Here is a 19,384-nt window from a genome sequence, read left to right on the forward strand (position 1 = left end):
TGGTAGGCTGCAGCCCATGGGGTCGCGGAGAGTCGGACACGACTGAGCGACTTCACTTTCACTTTTCACTGTCATGCACTGGAGGAGGAAATGGCAACCCACTCCAGTATTCTTGCCTGGAGAATCCCAGGGACGAGGGAGCCTGGAGGGCTGCCGTCTATGGGGTCGCACAGAGTCGGACACGACTGACGCGACTAAGCAGCAGCAGCAGCAGCAGCAGTGGCAGTGAAGAAAATAGGGATCTCAAAAGTATCCAAGATGCTGAGACCCCTCAGTGGAAAAGGGAAAGGTCTCTTTAACAAATGGTGCTGGGAAAACTGAATATCAACGTGCAAGCTGGACCCTGTCTTACACCATACACAAAATCAGCCCCCAAATGTATCAGAGACCTAAGTGTAAGACCTGTAACTGTAAAACTGAGAAGAAAAGCTTATGATAGTCGATTTGGCAAACATTTCCTGAACACGACACCAAAAGCACTGGCAAAAAAAAGAAAAATAGACAAATTGAACTACATCGAAACTAAAACCTTCTTATACATCAAATAATTTTTATACATCAAAATGTATAAAAAATCAACAGAGTAAAAAGGTAGCCTACAGAATTGAGAGAAAATATTTACAAATTATACATCTTTTGAGGTTAATATCCAGAACATGTAAAAAAACTCCTAGAAGTCAACAAGTAAAACACAAATAACCCAATTAAAATATGGACTAAAGACTTGAATAGACATTTCTTCAAAGATGATACATAAACCACCAACAAACATATGAAAAAGTGTTCAACATCACTAATCAGTAGGGAAATGCAAATCAGAACCACAATGAGATGCCTCTTCACACTTGTTAGGATGGTTACTATTTTAAAAATGTAAATAACAATTATTGGTGAGGATGTGAAGAAATTGGAGCCTTTGTGCACTGTTGTTAGGAATATAAAATGGTGAAAACGTTATGGAAAATAGTATAGTGTTTCCTAAAAAAATTAAAAATAAACTTGTTACCAGAAGAGTTTGGTCTGGCTGCTTGCGATTGAAAAGCCAATAAACAGGCTAGGTTGGTGAAACGGGAAGTTTGCTTTCATTCAGATGCTGGCAACTGGCTGGGGGGAAAGAAATCTGTCCAAAGGCTGACCGCCCCCTGCTGGCAGTCAGTGGGGCAGGAGCTCTTACAGACAGAAGTGAGGGGAGGGGGACTACATGCAGAAACAACACAGTCATCCCTGACGCTCACCTTCAGATTGGTCATCAGTGGTCTGACCAGTGTCATCTTGATTGTTTGAGGTACAGTTAGTCTTCAGTTCCAAGGTCCATTTGCTCTCATTTCTTTGAGGCCAGTTCTCAGAATTGTGGCAGCTTATGTCGTGAGTACAGTCTGGTCATCATATAGCTAGCTTCTTTCACCTGGGATTTCAGTATCTATAAGACAGCTCACACGATATGGCTCAGGATATCATCTGTAGTCCTTGAGAAGGAACTAAGAGTCCTTGACTATGCTTAATGACTACATTATTATTATTTTTCTCCTTTGACTGTTTTCCTTTGTTTCTGCATTTCTTGTTTCTCTGATTAAGCTTATTCTTCAACTAAAGTTTTCCACAGACAAAAGGCAGGCAAAGGACATGGGACAGAGGGGCAAGGACCATAGGGTCTTGCTGTTTCTGAATTACCATGTGGTCTAGCAGTTCTACTTTGGGGTATGTTTCCAAAAGAATGGAAAGCAAGATCTTGAAGAGATACATCCACACCCATGTTCATAGCAGCAATAGCAGCACTATTCATAATAGCCAAGAAATGGAAGCAACCTAAATGTCCCATCAGTGAACTGAATAAATGTGGTATATACATGCAGTGGACATCAACTTGAGCAAACTCTGGGAGATAGATGGTGGAGGACAGGGAAGCCTGGCGTGCTGCAGTCCACGGGGCTGCAAAGAGTCAAACATGACTTAGCAACTTAACAGTATATGCAGCAGATTATTATTCAACCTTAAAAAGAAAGGAAATTTTGACAGATGTCCAATATGGATGAATTTTGAGGACATCATGTAAAGAAGTAAGCCAGTCACAAAAAGTCAAATACTATATGACTGCATTGATAGGAGGTATCTAGAGCAATCAAGCTTATAGACACAGAAAGGAGAATGACGCTTACCAGGAGCGGGAGGGGAGTTGGAGGAGGATAGAAATAGAGTCATTGTTTAATGGGTATAAAGTTTCAGTTCTGCAACGTGAAAAAATTCTGGAGACTGATGACACAGCAGTGTAAATATATGTAACCCTACTGAACTATACATTTAGAAATGGTTAAAAGGGTAAATTTTATGTTATGTGTTTTTTACCACAATAAAAAAGAATATAAAAGCAAGGTTTATTGTGATTATAAGATCATAATTTAGAAACAGAAGATCTAGACACAGATAAGACTTTGTCAGCAAACTTTGACAAGTTTGCTAACAGTTGTCAAGTAGAGTTTGTGAATTTTTAAGCTGTGACTTTTCATCAGTATAATTCTACTCTTTGCTCTTACTGAGCTTTCATTTGTCTTTCCAGTACCCTAGTTGGTTGATTCACTCAGTATCCTCAGTTCAGACCTTCAGAAAGAGTTTGATTGGCTCAGGAAATTCCTCTTTTCTGTATTGGCAGTAATTTTCTAACCAGGCCCTATTGTCATACCTGTGAATTGCAAGGCCTCGTGTCCAGGATTCTTCTTTGGCTCAATCGGTGGCCACCTCTTAATTGGGGACTGTGAAAGAGGCAGTTTCTCTTAGTGGAGATCAGTGAACGTCCGTAAATACATGCATTCAGTTCAGTTCAGTCGCTCCATAGTGCCCGACTCTTTGTGACCCCATGGACTGCAGCACGCCAGGCTTCATACATGCATAAAGGTAGCCAGATATAATTTAAATAAGACATTTCAAATTCTTTTAAAGTAGATACAACTTTAGAATAATAATAAGGAAGGTACAATGGATGCTATGATGAGGGACTCAGTTACCTGCTTTAGGACCAGGGCCCTCCTTCTAGGAGAGGTGCCTGCTGAGGGCTCATGCTGAATATCTCCAGCAATTGCCTCTGTGAAAGAGAGCTGCATTGTCCACAGTTACACCCCTATCTAGCGGATAGCTTGCATCTAATAATCGGGTATGGATGTGGGGGCTCAAAGGCCTGGTCCCTTTGCCTTAATCTGAAGCACCCTGAAGAGCCTCAGCTTCAGTGCTCTGTGGAGGACGGGCCCCGCCCTGTAACGTGACAGCGCTGTGGCTCTGCCGAGTGGTGCTGCCCTCGCTCACGTCAGTGGAGGACTCGACAGCAGCATCCTGCATTCGGAGACGTCCCCAGAATCCAGTCTAAAGCAGAGGAATGTTTTGTTTTCCCGCCTTCAACTTTTTGAAATCTTCTCTCTGGAATTTCTTTTTTTCAGTTTTCAAGGCTTACATGAGATGTTCAGTTTATTAATTCTATCACTAGTTTTGAGCATGTGGTATGATAGACTCTGAAATATGGCGTTTTTTAAGCCAGTATTTTTTATAAGATACTTTAAGAATGCAAGGAAATAACTTAAGTTTTCTGAGAAATGTTTTAAGTGATATTAATAAGATTTGACATTATTATAAAAGTTCTTTTTTCATTGGCTTAACCAATTAGGATTTCAGTATGACATTTTAGTCTTTTATTAAAACTGTCACCAAGTAATTAAAGTACACTGATTTTTAGGTACTTGATAATTCACTTTTTTTTTGGTTTTGCTACTTCAGACGTTTCCCGTTAGTTTGTCTTCCTGCAGTGATATTCATAAGAAGTAACAAACATATGGCTCCATGCTCCATGGGTGGGACAAAGAAGTGAGTGTGGAGTTTAAGTGTATAATGATCATTCTAACATCTTCATAACTGTGAGTCAGACTTCTGATGTAACTCATATCCTTTTTATTCAGTAAACATCTGTTAAGAATCTCTTGCTTGTCAGACCCTGGGCCAATCTGATGATACAGCAATGGCTCTGACTATCTCTGTCCTCAGGCACCTGACTGTACTAAAAGGGAATATATCAGTTTGCTTAGATATGTATTATGTTGCCCTGGGAGTACAAATATATAGAGATAGCCTATTCAGTTTTGTGTCAGACATTAGAAACATTATTATGTATTAATATAAAATTTGTCATGGTAAAGAAAGAGGTTTATATAAGGAGTAGAAGTGAAGTGTAATTAATCTAAAAGAGGATCTGTTGAAAGGAGAACATTTCTAGAGCTGCCAAGAAATAGAAATCTGGCCTAGGAAGACCCTAGGATTTGTGTAATCTATACCTATTCCAAGAGTTTTGAGGATCCTCAAGAAAAAGGGACAGATACTTAACTGTCCTAGATGTTTCCTGAAGAGTCCAGTCAGTCTCCCACACTAAATCAGTGGTTCTTTTCCCTAGAGCAGTGACTGCCTTACTTGTTTTCTATATTCCGTAGAATCTAGTAGAGTGCCTTGCACATAACAAGTTTCCCCAAGTGTTGGTTAAATTTCTCTGTCTGTGCTAGTGTACTAAGTCGCTTCAGTTGTGTCTGACTCTTTGTGACCCTATGGGCGGTAGCCCACCAGGCTCCTCTGTCGATGGGATTCTCCAGACAAGAATACTGGAGTGGGTTGCCATCCCCTTCTCCAGGGGATCTTCCCGACCCAGGGATCGAACCGTGTCTTACCTTTAGCGCCACCTGGGAAGCCCTTTTAAAATTTGTCTATACCAGTGTTTTTCAAAGTGTGGTCTGTAGATCCAAGAATCTTTCAGGGAGTCTGTAAGGTTAAAACTATTTTCAGTAATGTGTGTTAGTCACTCAGTCATGTCTGACACTTTGCAACCCCGTGGACAATAGTCTGGCAGGCTCCTCTGTCCATGGAATTCTCTAGGCAATAATAGAAGGATCTACTCCAGGGGATCATCCTGAGCCAGGGATCGAATTCAGGTGTCCCACACTGCAAGCACACTCTTTACCCTCTGAGCTTCCAGGGAAGCCCATTTTCAGTAATACTATGACATTATTTTCATTTAAAAAAATTTTTGTGTCATTTGCCCCCAGGCACCTACAAGAAGATCAAGAAATCTAAGTTGAATGCAGTTTTAAAAGCCAGATGTGTTTTTATTATATTGGTATCATATTTATTATATAAGGATTAGGTAGGCTATAATGGTGGCTTTTATGTGCTATAAACATGAATATAGTCTTTTGAATATTTGCCTTTTATGATTTGGTGTTACCTATGACTATTTCTTTCCTCACTTTTTTAGGAGTCTACCATGGCTCAAGAATCTCCAAAAAATTCGGCAGCAGAAATTCCAGTGACTAGTAATGGGGAAGTTGATGACTCTCATGAGCATGGCTTTAATAGGGTAAGAACACTTCTGTCTCTCAATACAGAGAATCATGATAAGCCCTTAAGTGCTGAGATGAAAGTAACTGAGTTTATTCATAGTATAGGAATATGTTCTTAGATTGACTATATTCTGGAATCTGATGTTATTATAGAGGGATGACTAGGTGGGTCATGTTAGTAATTTGTCCAGAACAAGCTTCTGGCCAGTAAAGCATTTAGGCTTTGATGTTACTATCTGTAATTTTATTGTATAATCAGAGCAAGAGTGTATGTAATGATTTTGGCATATAACTTTATTAAAAAACTACTTCATTCTACTTGTGATAAGAAAAAATATTAACTATAGATTATCTTTTAAAACGTTGGTCTCTTTTCTTAGTATATAATTCCTATGTAGGTGCCTCTTCATTTTGCTGTTTACTTTCTAGAGTGACATATTTGACTCAGTGGAAAATGAAACTTGAGATCTGTTTAATGTTGATCTGCCTCTCATTTGAAATCGAAATTTATGCATTTAAATGGAAACACCATGGGTTTAGAGATAATGTGGGTTCAAATTTCAGCTATGCCTTTCCTAGCAATGTAACCTTGGGCAGATATTTACTTATTCTAATCTCTCTAAATGAGAATTTTATTTTTATGGTGATGTTAATATTAAATGAGATTAAGATAAGTAATATGCCTAATATAGTCCTAGAAATGATAGTGATGTTAGTTATTTCTGGAGATATTTCCATTAAACATTCCTTTTTGACACGTGTGTGTCAAACACTTGACACATGTGTACAATGTTACATAACTTTAAAAATACAGTTTTCATATTCTTGAAAAAGTAATGGTTGAAAGATACTTGAATTATTTTACAGCTTAAATTGGACTCTTTTACTTCATATGTTTGAGAATAAAGTATTTTAGTTTAACAGAAGATAATATTTTTAATTTTTAAAAATATTTATTTTTGGCTGCATTGGGTCTCCACTGCAGCACGTGGGCTTCCCTCTGTTGTGATGCGTGGGCTCAGTAGTTGTGGCGTGGGGCTCAGTAGTTGCAGCACACAGGCTCTCTAGTTGGGGTACAAGGTCACAGTTGCCCCATAGCATGATGGGTCTTAGTTCCCCAACCAGGAATTGAACTCACGTCTCCTGCATCGGAAGACAGATTCTTAACCACTGGGCCACCAGGGGAAGCCCCAGAAGGTGGTATTTCAGATCATAATTTCTCTTTCCCAGCATTATTAACATTTGGGGCCAGAAAGATTCCTTTGCAGAGGGTTGGCCTGTGCGTGGCTAGCAGCATCCCTGAGCTCTTCCTCGTGGGTGCCAGGAGCGCCTCTGGTAGTTGACAAGCACAGATGTACCCAGACACTGCAAGCATCAGGGGTAGGGGGAAACTTGCCTCTAGTTGAGAACCACTTTTTAGGCAGATCATTTTAATGGACCTTTGGAAAATTCCATTCTATTTCACTTATTTTTGGCTCAAGTCATTTAGAAGAAACAGATGTGTCTTCAAGCTTGGGATGTGTTTTTAATTGCAAGTGTTTTAACTTGGTTTATAAGGACCCATGGGCCAATGCAGAGTGACTGACAGAATTTGTATGCCTGAGACACCTGAAACTCACACAGCGTTGTAAATCAGCTGTGTGTGCGCCCAGTCACTCAGTTGTGTCCGACTCTTCGCAACCCCATGGTTGCCAGGCTTCTCTGTCTGTAGTATTTCCTAGGCAAGAACACTGGAATGGGCATTTCCAGGGGATCTTCCCGACCCAGCGATCAAACCGTCATCTTTTGTGTATCCTGCCTTGGCAGGTGGAAATTCTGAACACTCAGAGGAAATTTTCACTTCAGATTCTACTCTTTCTGGTATTTGAAAACACTGAGGTATACTTGCATATTAAGGAAACTCAAGTTACCATCATTAGACACTCTACCAATAGCTTTATAAACTTCTGTTAATTTAAATAACTCATTATACCAGGATTTTAGTTAATGATTGCTTTGTCTTATATTTGGTAACAGCTCCTTTTTGCGAATTTATTCTGCAGATATTTATTAAGTGTATGTTGTATACCAGGTGCTAGGGATGACAGTGCCTGGTTCACAACAAAATAACAGAAATGCCTGCCACCAGAGTTGATATTCTTACACACAGTCTAATGAAACTTTTTATCTAAGAAAAATGTGATACATACAAAACGCTGCGTTGTTTTGAAGATTCACCTGCCATCTTTAGCTTGGGGTGTTTTGTTTTGTTTGTTTTTTTAGCTATGGCTTTTAGATAGTAAAAAGCCCAGATGTTGAGTGTACAGCTCAGCGGAACCACCACCCACATCAAGATGTAGAGCATCCCCAGGGCTTTTCCCAGCCCCCTTGCCCTCTTCTAGGCGGTGCATCCCCCCTTAGAGTAACCCCTGCTGTCATCATTCTGTGCTCTTGCTTGTGACTCCCGAACTGCATGTAAGTGGATTGGACTATGTGAACTCTTTTCTGACTGGCTTTCACCCAGCATTATATCTGTAATATTGTAGCTGTTGCTTTGGCAATGTTTAATTCTTCTTTTTCCCGGGAGAAGGAAGTGGCAACCCCCTCCAGTACCCTTGCCTGGAAAGTCCCATGGACAGAGGAGTCTGGCGGGCCATGGTCCACGGTTTGCAAGAGTGGGACACAACGGCGACTAAACCGCCACCAATTCTTTTTCATTGTAATACGGTTTCTCATTGTGTTAATACACCAGTGTGTGTTAATAGGCCATAATTTGTTTATCCATTCAGTTTGTTTGTTTGTTTTGTTTTTAAAATTTATTTTTTGCTTTTTCTTTTATTTATTTTTGTCTCTGGGTTTTTTTGTTTGTTTTTTTAAAACTGTATTTATTTTTTAATTGAAGGATAATTGCTTTACAGTTTGTTGTTCGTTCTGCCAAACATGAGCGTGAATCAGCCATAGGAGACGCCTAGGTTGTCTCCAGTCTGCCCCGATGACGAATAAAGGAGCTGTGGCCATTCTTGTATAGGTCTTTGGTGTAATGATCACCTGTTTCTGTTGGGTATTTACCCTGGAGTGGAATTGCAGGTCACGGGTACGTGACGTTTGGTTTTGGTAGATTTTGTCAACTAGTTTGCCGAATGATCAAATTAGTTGACAATCCTGCCAGCGGTGAATAAGTGTTCTAGTTGTTCCACATCATTACCAGTTGAGCATATTTTCAGATTCTTATTGACCATTTGAATATTATCTTTTATGAAGTACCTTTTCAAGTCCTTTGCTCATTTTTCGGTTAAGTGTATGCCTTTTTCTAATTCATTTGTAGCAGTTCTTTATATGTGCTGGGTATAGTCATTTGTTTGTGTGTATTGCAGATGTTTATCTCCAGTCTGTAACTAGCTTTTGTACTATATTAATGGTATCTTTAGATGACCAAAGGCTAATTTTAATGAAGTCCAGTTTATTAGTGTTTCTCTCTCTTTAGTGGTTTTTGTGACCCTTGTATCTTTGCCTATCCCCATATCATGAAGACACTCTATCTTCTAAAAGTTTTTCTGTTTTACTTCTTACACATAGGTCTATGATCTGTCTTGAATTATGTGTATGGCATGATGTAGAAGTCAAGGTTCATTTTTTTCCCATGTGCATATCATGTGATATGCATCGTTTATTGAAAAAAAATTATTTCTCCACACAGGGGCCTTTGCTGTTAATCAAGTGATCATATATGTGTAGCTATATTACTTGGCTAACTGTGTTATTTCTTGGTCTTTTTGTCTATCCTTACAGTAATACCACACTGTCTTACCCACTTATTAGAGTAATTAAGTCTGAAATAAATAGTAGCTTCAACCTTGGTACCTGGTAATTCCTCTAGCTTCATTCTTCTTTAGGGTTACTTTGTACCTTAAACTATTCATGAGTCTTTAGTTAAGTACCTTAATTTGCCTTTGATTACACTGAAAAGTTTTTTTTAATCCTTTCAGATTTTAACTTTAGAGTCTTTTTAGAGTGAAGTGAATTAACTCATATATCTGTGTAAGTTCTTTGCTTACATAGTCAAAGCCAGTTAACTTGCTGCTTTTATAAGTTAACTTCTTACTTAATGTCTAATTCTCTTTTTAGAGATTCCCCTATAATGTTATTTCATTTTCTATTGAGGGATAGAGAAGGAAAAAAAGGAAATGTTGTCCTAGAAGTCTCCTTTTAATAGATATGAACTTTTACCAGTAGGCAAAGTTCTTCCCTCATAGCTCAGTTGGTAAAGAATCCACCTGCAGTGCAGGAGACCCCAGTTCGACTCCTGGGTCAGGAAGATCCACTGGAGAAGGGAAAGGCTACCCACTCCAGTATTCTGGCCTGGAGAATTCCATGGACTGCATAGTCCATGGGATCGTAAAGAGTCGGATGCGACTGAGCGACTTTCACTTTCACTTCACTTACCAGTAGGCAAGATTCCTTGGAAGCAATAATTAAGTCAACCAGTACACCCCACTTTATCTCTGTAAAGAAGTTCAACATCATAAAGCTTGTTTCTCTTTGTACCTGCTCTTATGAAAGAAAAAATATATCATGAGAGTTTCTTACATATTTAATATTTTAAAATAAAAATTACCTCTGATCACTTTTACTATGAGTGAAAACAGTATTTCAATAGCATCTTTTGACTCTTTTAAATAAATTACACTCAAGATCTGTTAGGCATATATTTACTGACATTTTGGCACACTCCCTTATTTTCCTGAGCAATAAAAGGGAAATTGTATCAATATTTAACGTCAAATTCGTGTTTCTGTTTTCCAATAGATAAAAGTTCATAGAGAAAGTAAGTATGTATAACATATTAAATATTGCTTAGCATTATATAGACTAGAAAAGAGATTGTATGAAAAACTACCTCATAACTAGAGTTTTCTAGTTTTAAAAGCATGTTTTACTAATATACATCTTTTATACATACTTGATGTCTAAAATTACATAACTCACAACATTGTAAATAAACTATCCTTCAATTTTAAAAATTGATAAAAATGAAATAAATCATATAATGGCTTTTATTTAATGCATATTACACTTTAAAAAGTGTAAAGTCTTATAAAAAATTATGTATATATATATGATATGAATGTGTTAGTTGCTCAGTTGTGTCCGACTCCATGACCCCGTGGGCTGTAGCCTGCCAGGCTCCTCTGTCCATGGAATTCTCCAGGCAAGAGTGGGTAGCCATTCCCTCCTCCGGGGCTTTTCCCGACCCAGGGATCGAATCTGGGTCTTCTGAATTGCAGGCAGATTCTTTACCATCTGAGCCAAAAATTAAGATGATGGTTTATTAAGTTGTCATAACTTGGCTGGCCAGTTGGTGTCACTGTGACCCAGGCAGTGAGAGTGTAAATGCTTCTGTTCTTTCTGTGTCTTATTGCCACTGTTTCATTTTTCATTTGATTTCCCTTCTTAGTCTCCTACTATGAGAGGCCCTGGTGGACTTTACCTCAACATTCACGTTGAAATAGAGGATATAATGGGAGAATTTGCCCTAGAAATTCCCTGGTAGCAGCTTAACATTTGTTAATGTTTCGAGGTTTCTTACTTGTCTTAGAGGGGCAACAGCTATGTGAAGAGAGAATAGGATAATAATCTTAGTATTATTGCAGTTCTTTACAGCAAAACTATTTTTGCTTCTAAATAAAAAGCAGCTGGTATTTTTTAAAGAGTAGTGTAAAGTTTAATCTCTGAAGAATACAAATTATTCTTTTACTTAAAAGCTACATGTTATTTATAATTTATTCTGTTATATTGTTGTTGTTCAGTCACCCAGTCGTGTCCGACTCTTTGTGACCCCATGGACTGCAGCACACCAGGCCTCCCTCTCCCTCACCATCTCCTGAAGTTTGCCCAAGTTCATGTCCATTGCATCGGTGATGCCATCCAGCCATCTCATCCTCTGACGCCCTCTTCTCCTTCTGCCCTCCATCTTTCCCAGCATCAGGGACTTTTCCAATGAGTCAGCTGTTTGTATCAGATGACCAAAATACTGGAGCTTCAGCTTCAGCATCAGTCCTATGCTGGTCAAAATATTAGGTTAGAAATGTGCAATTTGTACCATGAGTTTAAAGAAGCAAATATTAGCTCCTTGTGAGTTAAATTGAAACTTCTTGTGAATTAAGTTATATTTGGCAGATTTAGAAAAATTACCTTAGCTAAAATAAAAGTTTTCCTCTGGTAGGCCCAAAACTAAAATTCCTAATTTAGCTTTTTACACCTATGGACCTTGTCTCTAGAAAAACGCACATATATACAAAACTGCCAAATCTTGTGTTCAATTTCAAGGAGTTTAGGATCACTTGAATTCTGCCTATGGATCATTGGGTTCCCTAGGTCTTAAATATTCCTGGTCTACAAGTTTTGAGTTAAATCACAGAATGTTAATTCAGTAGAAGTACCTCGAAGATCCCTGGATCTCACTGCTTTAGTTTACAACTGAGGAAAAGGGGCCCTGGGGTTATGATGGAGTTGCCTGCATTGACTAGCTATACCGAAAACTTACGTGATTGGCTGTAAGTACAGTGTCACCGGGAATGTTCACTCATTACCTTGTCTCCAGGGCCTGGCAGCAGTGCTGCATGTAATTGAGAATCGGGCCTTCATTAGATGTTTGGTGAATGAATGAACAAATATTAGAATGAGAAGTAGAAACACAGTTCCAGGAGACCGTGGAACAACAGGAAGGAGTATACTTTCAGACTGGACTCACCCTGCGTCCTTAAGTTTCCAGCATGCATCATGGTCATTGTTGTTGCTGCTGCTGGAAATTTTATTGTTTTGAAAGTTTTTATTGTTATTTTTCTTTTACTCTTTTTGTTGTTGTTGTTTTGTTAAGTTGTTTCTCCATTCCCCTGTACGTATCAGTTTGGATAATATACTTTAGCAGTGTAAAGACTTGAGAAACAATAGAAAAATAGGAATTATAAGAGCCTGTTTTGAACATATTTCCTCCCCTCACCTTAATAATGTAACTGTCCATTTATGTATCTGCTTTTCCCAAGAGCTTGCAATTACATTTAGGACAGAGATAGTATATGCACACTGTACAGCTTATGGATCACAGTAATTTTTCAGTAAAAGATTGAATTTTAGTTTGACTTAAATTTAACATATTTTCTACCTCAGTCATCCTACCCTGGAGTTTGAATAGCATGTGATGAATGTTTCTGCATTATCTGAAAAATTTAGTAGCTCAGTCACATTAGATAAGGGCTTTTCCCTAAGGCCGATTTTTACCAGATGTATATCTTGGACACTTTTAAAGGTATGACAAATGTTTTTCAAGGATTGTTTAATCCTTGCAAATACAGATTCATTTTAATATTTGCTTTTTAAAGTATAGAATATATTCTTAGTACTGTTACCACAAATTAAATTTTAAAATGTGTTTATTATATATACATCTATTAAATTAACTCTGGATTTGTATTCCTGTTTGGGAAATAGAAAATTGTGAATAAACATAATTTTTAATGAAAGGCTGAAGCCCTGTGTATCTTAATTATAATTTTTAGATTGTGCCTTTATAAACAAATGCTATCATGGACAACTTTCACTATCTAGGAGAAATAGTTTTGAATGTAGTTACATGAAAATATTTCCACAGTAATAGTTTTTGAATGAATTTGGAATTTTCTTGATGCAAATTGGTACATGATTTCATTCTTATCAAACTTCAGTACTACTTAGAATCAAGACCATAGTCTGGATGCAGGGGTTCAGGTGGGACCAATAGAATAGACAGTAAACTGTCAGAAGATAGTGATGCTTAAGTTCTTGTTAAAAGTTTGTTGAGTGACTGAGAGGAAGGTGGGGGAAGGAGAGAGAAGTGAGATTGAGATTGTGTGTGCATATATGTGTGTGTGTGTGTTGATAAAATGGGGCAAGCAGGCAAGCCAGGAGATTTGCTGTCTGGATCACATGGAATAACAGATATGGGAGGAGACTATGGTCATAAAATAAGTTGTTAGGTTTAAAATTCCAAAAGTGTTGCTTCCTGAGCAATGACAAGTTTCAAAGAGTGGCCCCGGGAGTTCCAGTTGCATAAGTAGAACTGGGCGTGAAAGATGAAAGGCATTGTATCTGAGACTTAAGTGTGGGTTTGGGTGTATTGTATTAGTTGAGTATATTTTTTTATCTGCCACTACACTTTTTTTGGCCCCTTGTCTAACCACAAATCACCAAATCTGAATCAAACTACCTACCTTAGGCTTCCTACAAGCATACTGAGGGGAAAAAAATTATACATCTTTACAGACTGTTATTACTACAGCCCATCATTCTACATCAATGTGGGTAGACGGGCTCATGCAGTAGACTATTTCAAGTATTTCACAATTTATATTTTAAAAAAAAGCAACATACTACATGCTGTACCATTAGTAGAATGTTTTTGATGAGCTATGAAAACTCAGCTTAGACGCCGTATATATCTCTTTGGAAGGAATTGCAGACTGAACATAGAATCATTCCCTGAAAGTGTGCCCAATATAGCATGCAAAACATTGGGAACACCTAGGGTAATAGTAGGAGCTGTGGACAGAACAGAAAACCTGAGTGTGTCAGCGCCCTGGACTGGCTGGAAAGAAGATAAGTGACGGAGTGGAGGGGTTTGGGCCACCACAGGGCAGTGAGGGCTGGAGTCAGCTGCACGAGGACAGCAAGCGGTGCCCTGTAGCCGAGTCCCTCGGAACGCAGACAGAGGGTTCCCCGCAGCAGAGCCAGCTGGCTTACTTGTTTGAAATCCTGACTCCTGGGCTCCACACCCCAACTTAACAAGAATTACAGCAGGCAGCTAAGAAGAACTGCGTTTTTAGTAGTTTTCTCAGATGATTCTTACCCAAGCTAAAGTTTGAGAACTGGTAGTTGACAGTGGAGAGCTGAGAAAATGCTGACCCTCCCTCTGCCCGCTTGATGAACAGAATGTTGGAGAATAATCCGCTTTGACCCAGTGTAATTGTCAGAGAGGACACCGTGAGGAGGTTAAGGACGTTGTAGTATGTTTGCAGCCGAATTGGCAATGTGGACGTGTGTTGAACAACAGTTTGCTTCTGGAAGATACTCCTTATAACTAGCTGTTAAAACAACAAAAGGGGATTTTAAATTACCAGAGCTCATAGAATATTTAACACAAAATTTTCAATCTGTTTCTTTTGAAATTATATAAATGCTATGGAAGGTTTTATCCATTTTGGAGAATGAGATAAGGTGTGTAAATTGAGAAAATTAAATGAAGTATTTGTGTTATGTATCTGCTAAATGCTATTAATGCCAAAAAGGAATAAGATAGATGGTCTTAGGGAGCTTGCTGTCTTCAGGAAGAGAGAATATAGGCAAATAATGTTGATGCCGTGCGAGAGGTGATGTTCTTAGCCTGGTATAGCATGGTGTGCGAGAAAGGGGTATGAATGACTAAGGAATTGCTCTCCAAGCCAAATCTAAAGGATGAACTAACCAGACGAAGAAGGATAAAGAATAGTCTATCAGTAGGAGTCCCATCAGTAGGACACCGTAGAATTGAAAATTCACTATTGTTGGAGTAGGGAATATGGGGGCAGAGGTGTGAGAAATGCAGCTGAAGAGGTAAGTAGGGATAAGGTTCTGTAAAACCTCAGAATGACGTGGAGGTTCTGGCTTTACCTAAAAGTGCAGGAGTTCAGACTTTACCTAAAATGATGTAAAAACTTGAAGGGCCTCGTGGCATTTGCATTTTAGAAAGTTGTTTCTGTCTCCCGTTCAGGGAATCAGTTTCAAGGCTGACAAGAATAGAGATGAGGGGGACGTTTCAGTTGGGTCACCACGGGAAGAAGGGAGGTGAGACTTTGGCCTTGCCTCTCGGTAGAGAAAGTAGAGCCGTAGAGCTGGTAAAGGACACCAGGCCATTTTAAAGATGCAGATAAGAGGAAGACTGGGAAAAGAGAGCGTGGGGAGACTAGGGAGAAGAGAGTCTGCAGCTTGTAGACTACTGGGAGACTCTGTGAAGGTGGTTTTTTTTTTGGTACAATTCTTCTGTGTATTCTTGCCACCTCTTCTTAATATCTTCTGCTCCTGTTAGCTCCATACCATTTCTGTCCTTGATCAAGCCCATCTTTGCATGAAATGTTCCCTTGGTATCTCTAATTTTCTTGAAGAGATCTCTAGTCTTTCCTATTCTGTTGTTTCCCTCTATATCTTTGCATTGATCGCAGAGGAAGGCTTTCTTATCTCTCCTTGCTATTCTTTGGAACTCTGCATTCACATGGGAATATCTTTCCTTTTCTCCTTTGCTTTTTGCTTCTCTTCTTTTCTCAGCTATTTGTAAGGCCTCCTCAGACAGCCATTTTGCTTTTTTGCATTTCTTTTCCATGGGGATGGTCTTGATCCCTGTCTCCTGTACAATGTCATGAACCTCTGTCCATAGTTCATCAGGCACTCTTGTCTATCAGATCTAGTCCCTTAAATCTATTTGTCACTTCCACTGTATAATCATAAGGGATTTGATTTAGGTCATGCCTGAATGGTCTAGTGGTTTTCCCTACTTTCTTCAATTTCAGTCTGAATTTGGCAATAAGGAGTTCCTGATCCGAGCCACAGTCAGTTCCTGGTCTTGCTTTTCCTGACTGTATAGAGCTTCTCCATCTGTGGCTGCAAAGAATATAATCAATCTGATTTCGGTGTTGACATCTGGTGATATCCATGTGTAGAGTCTTCCCTTGTGTTGTTGGAAGAGGGTGTTTGCTATGACCAGTGCGTTCTCTTGGCAAAACTCTTATTAGCCTTTGCCCTGCTTCATTCTGTACTCCAAGGCCAAATTTGCCTGTTACGCCAGGTGTTTCCTGACTTCCTACTTTTGCGTTCCAGTCCCCTATAATGAAAAGGACATCTTTTTTGAGTGTTAGTTCTAAAAGGTCTTGTAGGTCTTCATAGAACCATTCAAGTTCAGCCTCTTCAGCGTTACTGATCGGGGCATAGACTTGGATTACCGTGATATTGAATGGTTTGCCTTGGAAACGAACAGAGATCATTCTATCATTTTTGAGATTGCATCCAAGTACTGCATTTCAAACTCTTTTGTTGACCATGATGGCTACTCCATTTCTTCTAAGGGATTCTTGCCCACAGTAGTAGATATAATGGTCATCTGAGTTAAATTCACCCATTCCAGTCCATCTTAGTTCGCTGATTCCTAGAATGTCGACGTTCACTCTTGCCATCTCCTGTTTGACCACTTGCAATTTGCCTTGATTCATGGACCTAACATTCCAGGTTCCTATGCAATATTGCTCTTTACAGCATTGGACTTTGCTTCTATCACCAGTCACCTCCACAGCTGGGTATTGTTTTTGCTTTGGCTCCATCCCATCATTCTTTCTGGAGTTATTTCTCCACTGATCTCCAGTAGCATATTGGTCACCTACTGACCTGGGGAGTTCATCTTTCAGTGTCCTATCTTTTTGCCTTTTCATACTGTTCATGGGGTTCTCAAGGCAAGAATACTGAAGAGGTTTGCCATGCCCTTCTCCAGTGGACCACATCCTGGAATGTGAAGTCAAGTGGGCCTTAGAAAGCATTACTACGAACAAAGCTAGTGGAGGTGATGGAATTCCAGTTGAGCTATTTCAAATCCTCAAAAATGATGCTGTGAAAATGCTGCACTCGATATGCCAGCAAATCTGGAAAACTCAGCAGTGGCCACAGGACTGGAAAAGGTCAGTTTTCATTCCAATCCCAAAGAAAGGCAATGCCAAAGAATGCTCAAACTACCGCACAATTGCACTCATCTCACACGCTAGACAAGTAATGCTCAAAATTCTCCAAGCCAGGCTTCAGCAATATGTGAACCGTGAACTTCCAGATGTTCAAGCTGGTTTTAGAAAAGGTAGAGGAACCAGAGATCAATTGCCAACATCTGCTGGATCATCAAAAAAGCAAGAGAGTTCCAGAAAAACATCTATTTCTGCTTTATTGACTATGCCAAAGCCTTTGACTGTGTGGATCACAATAAACTGTGGAAAATTCTGAAAGAGATGGGAATACCAGACCATCTGACCTGTCTCTTGAGAAACCTGTATGCAGGTCAGGAAGCAACAGTTAGAACTGGACATGGAACAACAGACTGGTTCCAAATAGGAAAAGGAGTATGTCAAGGCTGTATATTGTCACCCTGCTTATATGCAGAGTACATCATGAGAAATGCTAGGCTGGAAGAAACACAGGGTGGAATCAAGATAGCCAGGAGAAATATCAGTAACCTCAGATATGTGGGTGACACCACCCTTATGGCAGAAAGTGAACTAAAGAGCCTCTTGATGAAAGTGAAAGAGGAGAGTGAAAAAGTTGGCTTAAAGCTCAACGTTCAGAAAACTAAGATCATGGCATCTGGTCCCATCACTTCATGGAAATAGATGGCGAAACAGTGGAAACAGTGTCAGACTTTATTTTTTTGGGCTCCAAAATCACTGCAGATGGTGATTGCAGCCATGAAATTAAAAGACTCTTACTCCTTGGAAGGAAGGTTATGACCAACCTAGATAGCATATTAAAAAGCAGAGACATTACTTTGCCAACAAAGGTCTGTCTAGTCAAGGCTATGGTTTTTCCAGTAGTCATGTATGGATGTGAGAGTTGAACGGTGAAGAAAGCTGAGCGCAGAATTGGTGCTTTTGAACTGTGGTGCTGGAGAAGACTCTTGAGAGTCCCCTGGACTGCAAGGAGATCCAACCAGTCCATCCTAAAGGAGATCAGTCCTGGGTGTTCATTGGAAGGACTGATGTTGAAGCTGAAACTCCAATACTTTGGCCACCTCATGTGACGAGTTGACTCATTGGAAAAGACCCTAATGCTGGGAAGGATTGGGGGCAGGAGGAGAAGGGGACGACAGAGGATGAGATGGTTGGATGATATCACCAACTCGATGGACATGGGTTTGAGTAAACTCCAGGAGTTGGTGATGGACACGGAGGCCTGGCGTGCTGCGATTCATTGGGTCGCCAAGAGTCAGACACGACTGAGCAACTGAACTGAACTGAACTGGGGAATCTGTACAGATTGGTGGTGGTTACAGTGCATGCCAGCAATTTCCTCCCTTTTAAGCTTTTTCCTCCTCTCTCTGAGTAAAAAGGGAATTCTCATTAATAAATCCCTAGTTCTGCTTCATTGTAGTGTTGTGCATCTTATTAAGGATGTGTATTTTAAAGCAAATTTGCTGAACATTTGGTTTTTTAATTGTTAATTTTGCACCAGCTTTAGTTCAAAAATATATTACTATGCTAAATTATAAGGTTGCATTTTTAACCTCATACTTATTCTTACCTCTGTTAAAATATGCAAATGGCAGCAAGTCATTTTGGTTGAAAATGAGCCACCCCTTCACAGCTTTATGGAAGCTGTAACTGCAAGTATTAACTTAGGTCCTTTGAAAAGAAACTATACGTGAAACTTTTTTTGACAAAAACATTATATTTTAATTGTTTGAAGATTTAATTTTAAAAATGATTAAATACTCCAGTATTATAGTATTATCCTAGTAGCTTGAATAGAAAGTTAACTTCAAGTTTATACTGTTTTATTGTACAGTTGTTAAGCACGACTTTGCAAAGTCTTAAACCTTGAATTGAATGTGAGTGATACAAAAATGCAAAGTAGAGATTTTACATTGTTGGTTGGAAATGGGCTCATTGTCTCCCAAATATATTCTGGAAACTGTAGAAAGAAATGCTGCTGCTGCTAAGTCGCTTCAGTCTTGTCCGACTCTGTGCAACCCCGTAGACGGCAGCCCACCAGGCTCCTCCGTCCCTGGGATTCTCCAGGCAAGAACACTGTAGTGGGTTGCCATTTCCTTCTCCAATGCATGAAAGTGAAAAGTGAAAGTGAAGTCGCTCAGTCATGTCCGACTCTTTAGCGACCCCATGGACTGCAGCCTACCAGGCTCCTCTGTCCATGGGATTTTACAGGCAAGAGTACTGGAGTGGGTTGCCATTGCCTTCTCCAAGAAAGAAATGCCATAGCAGGTATTTTAAAAG

General features: G+C 39.4%; 1 protein-coding gene across 10 annotated transcripts in view; it reads left to right on the forward strand.

Annotated features, from left to right (window-relative positions):
* The window catches only part of ARFIP1 (ARF interacting protein 1), a 135,802-nt gene that overhangs the window by 45,717 nt on the left and 70,701 nt on the right, over positions 1 to 19,384 (forward strand). For all 10 annotated transcript variants that reach the window (XM_081543660.1, XM_081543654.1, XM_081543658.1 and 7 more), the window contains one exon: positions 5,279 to 5,380. In XM_081543660.1, the coding sequence (XP_081399786.1) occupies positions 5,288 to 5,380 (93 nt within the window). In that variant the 5' untranslated portion in view covers positions 5,279 to 5,287. The remainder of the gene's footprint in view (positions 1 to 5,278; positions 5,381 to 19,384) is intronic.

This window comes from Giraffa tippelskirchi, chromosome 11 (assembly GCF_054371585.1).
Source record: "Giraffa tippelskirchi isolate mGirTip1 chromosome 11, T2T-mGirTip1v1.2.pri, whole genome shotgun sequence".
NCBI classification, from domain to species: Eukaryota; Metazoa; Chordata; class Mammalia; order Artiodactyla; family Giraffidae; genus Giraffa; species Giraffa tippelskirchi.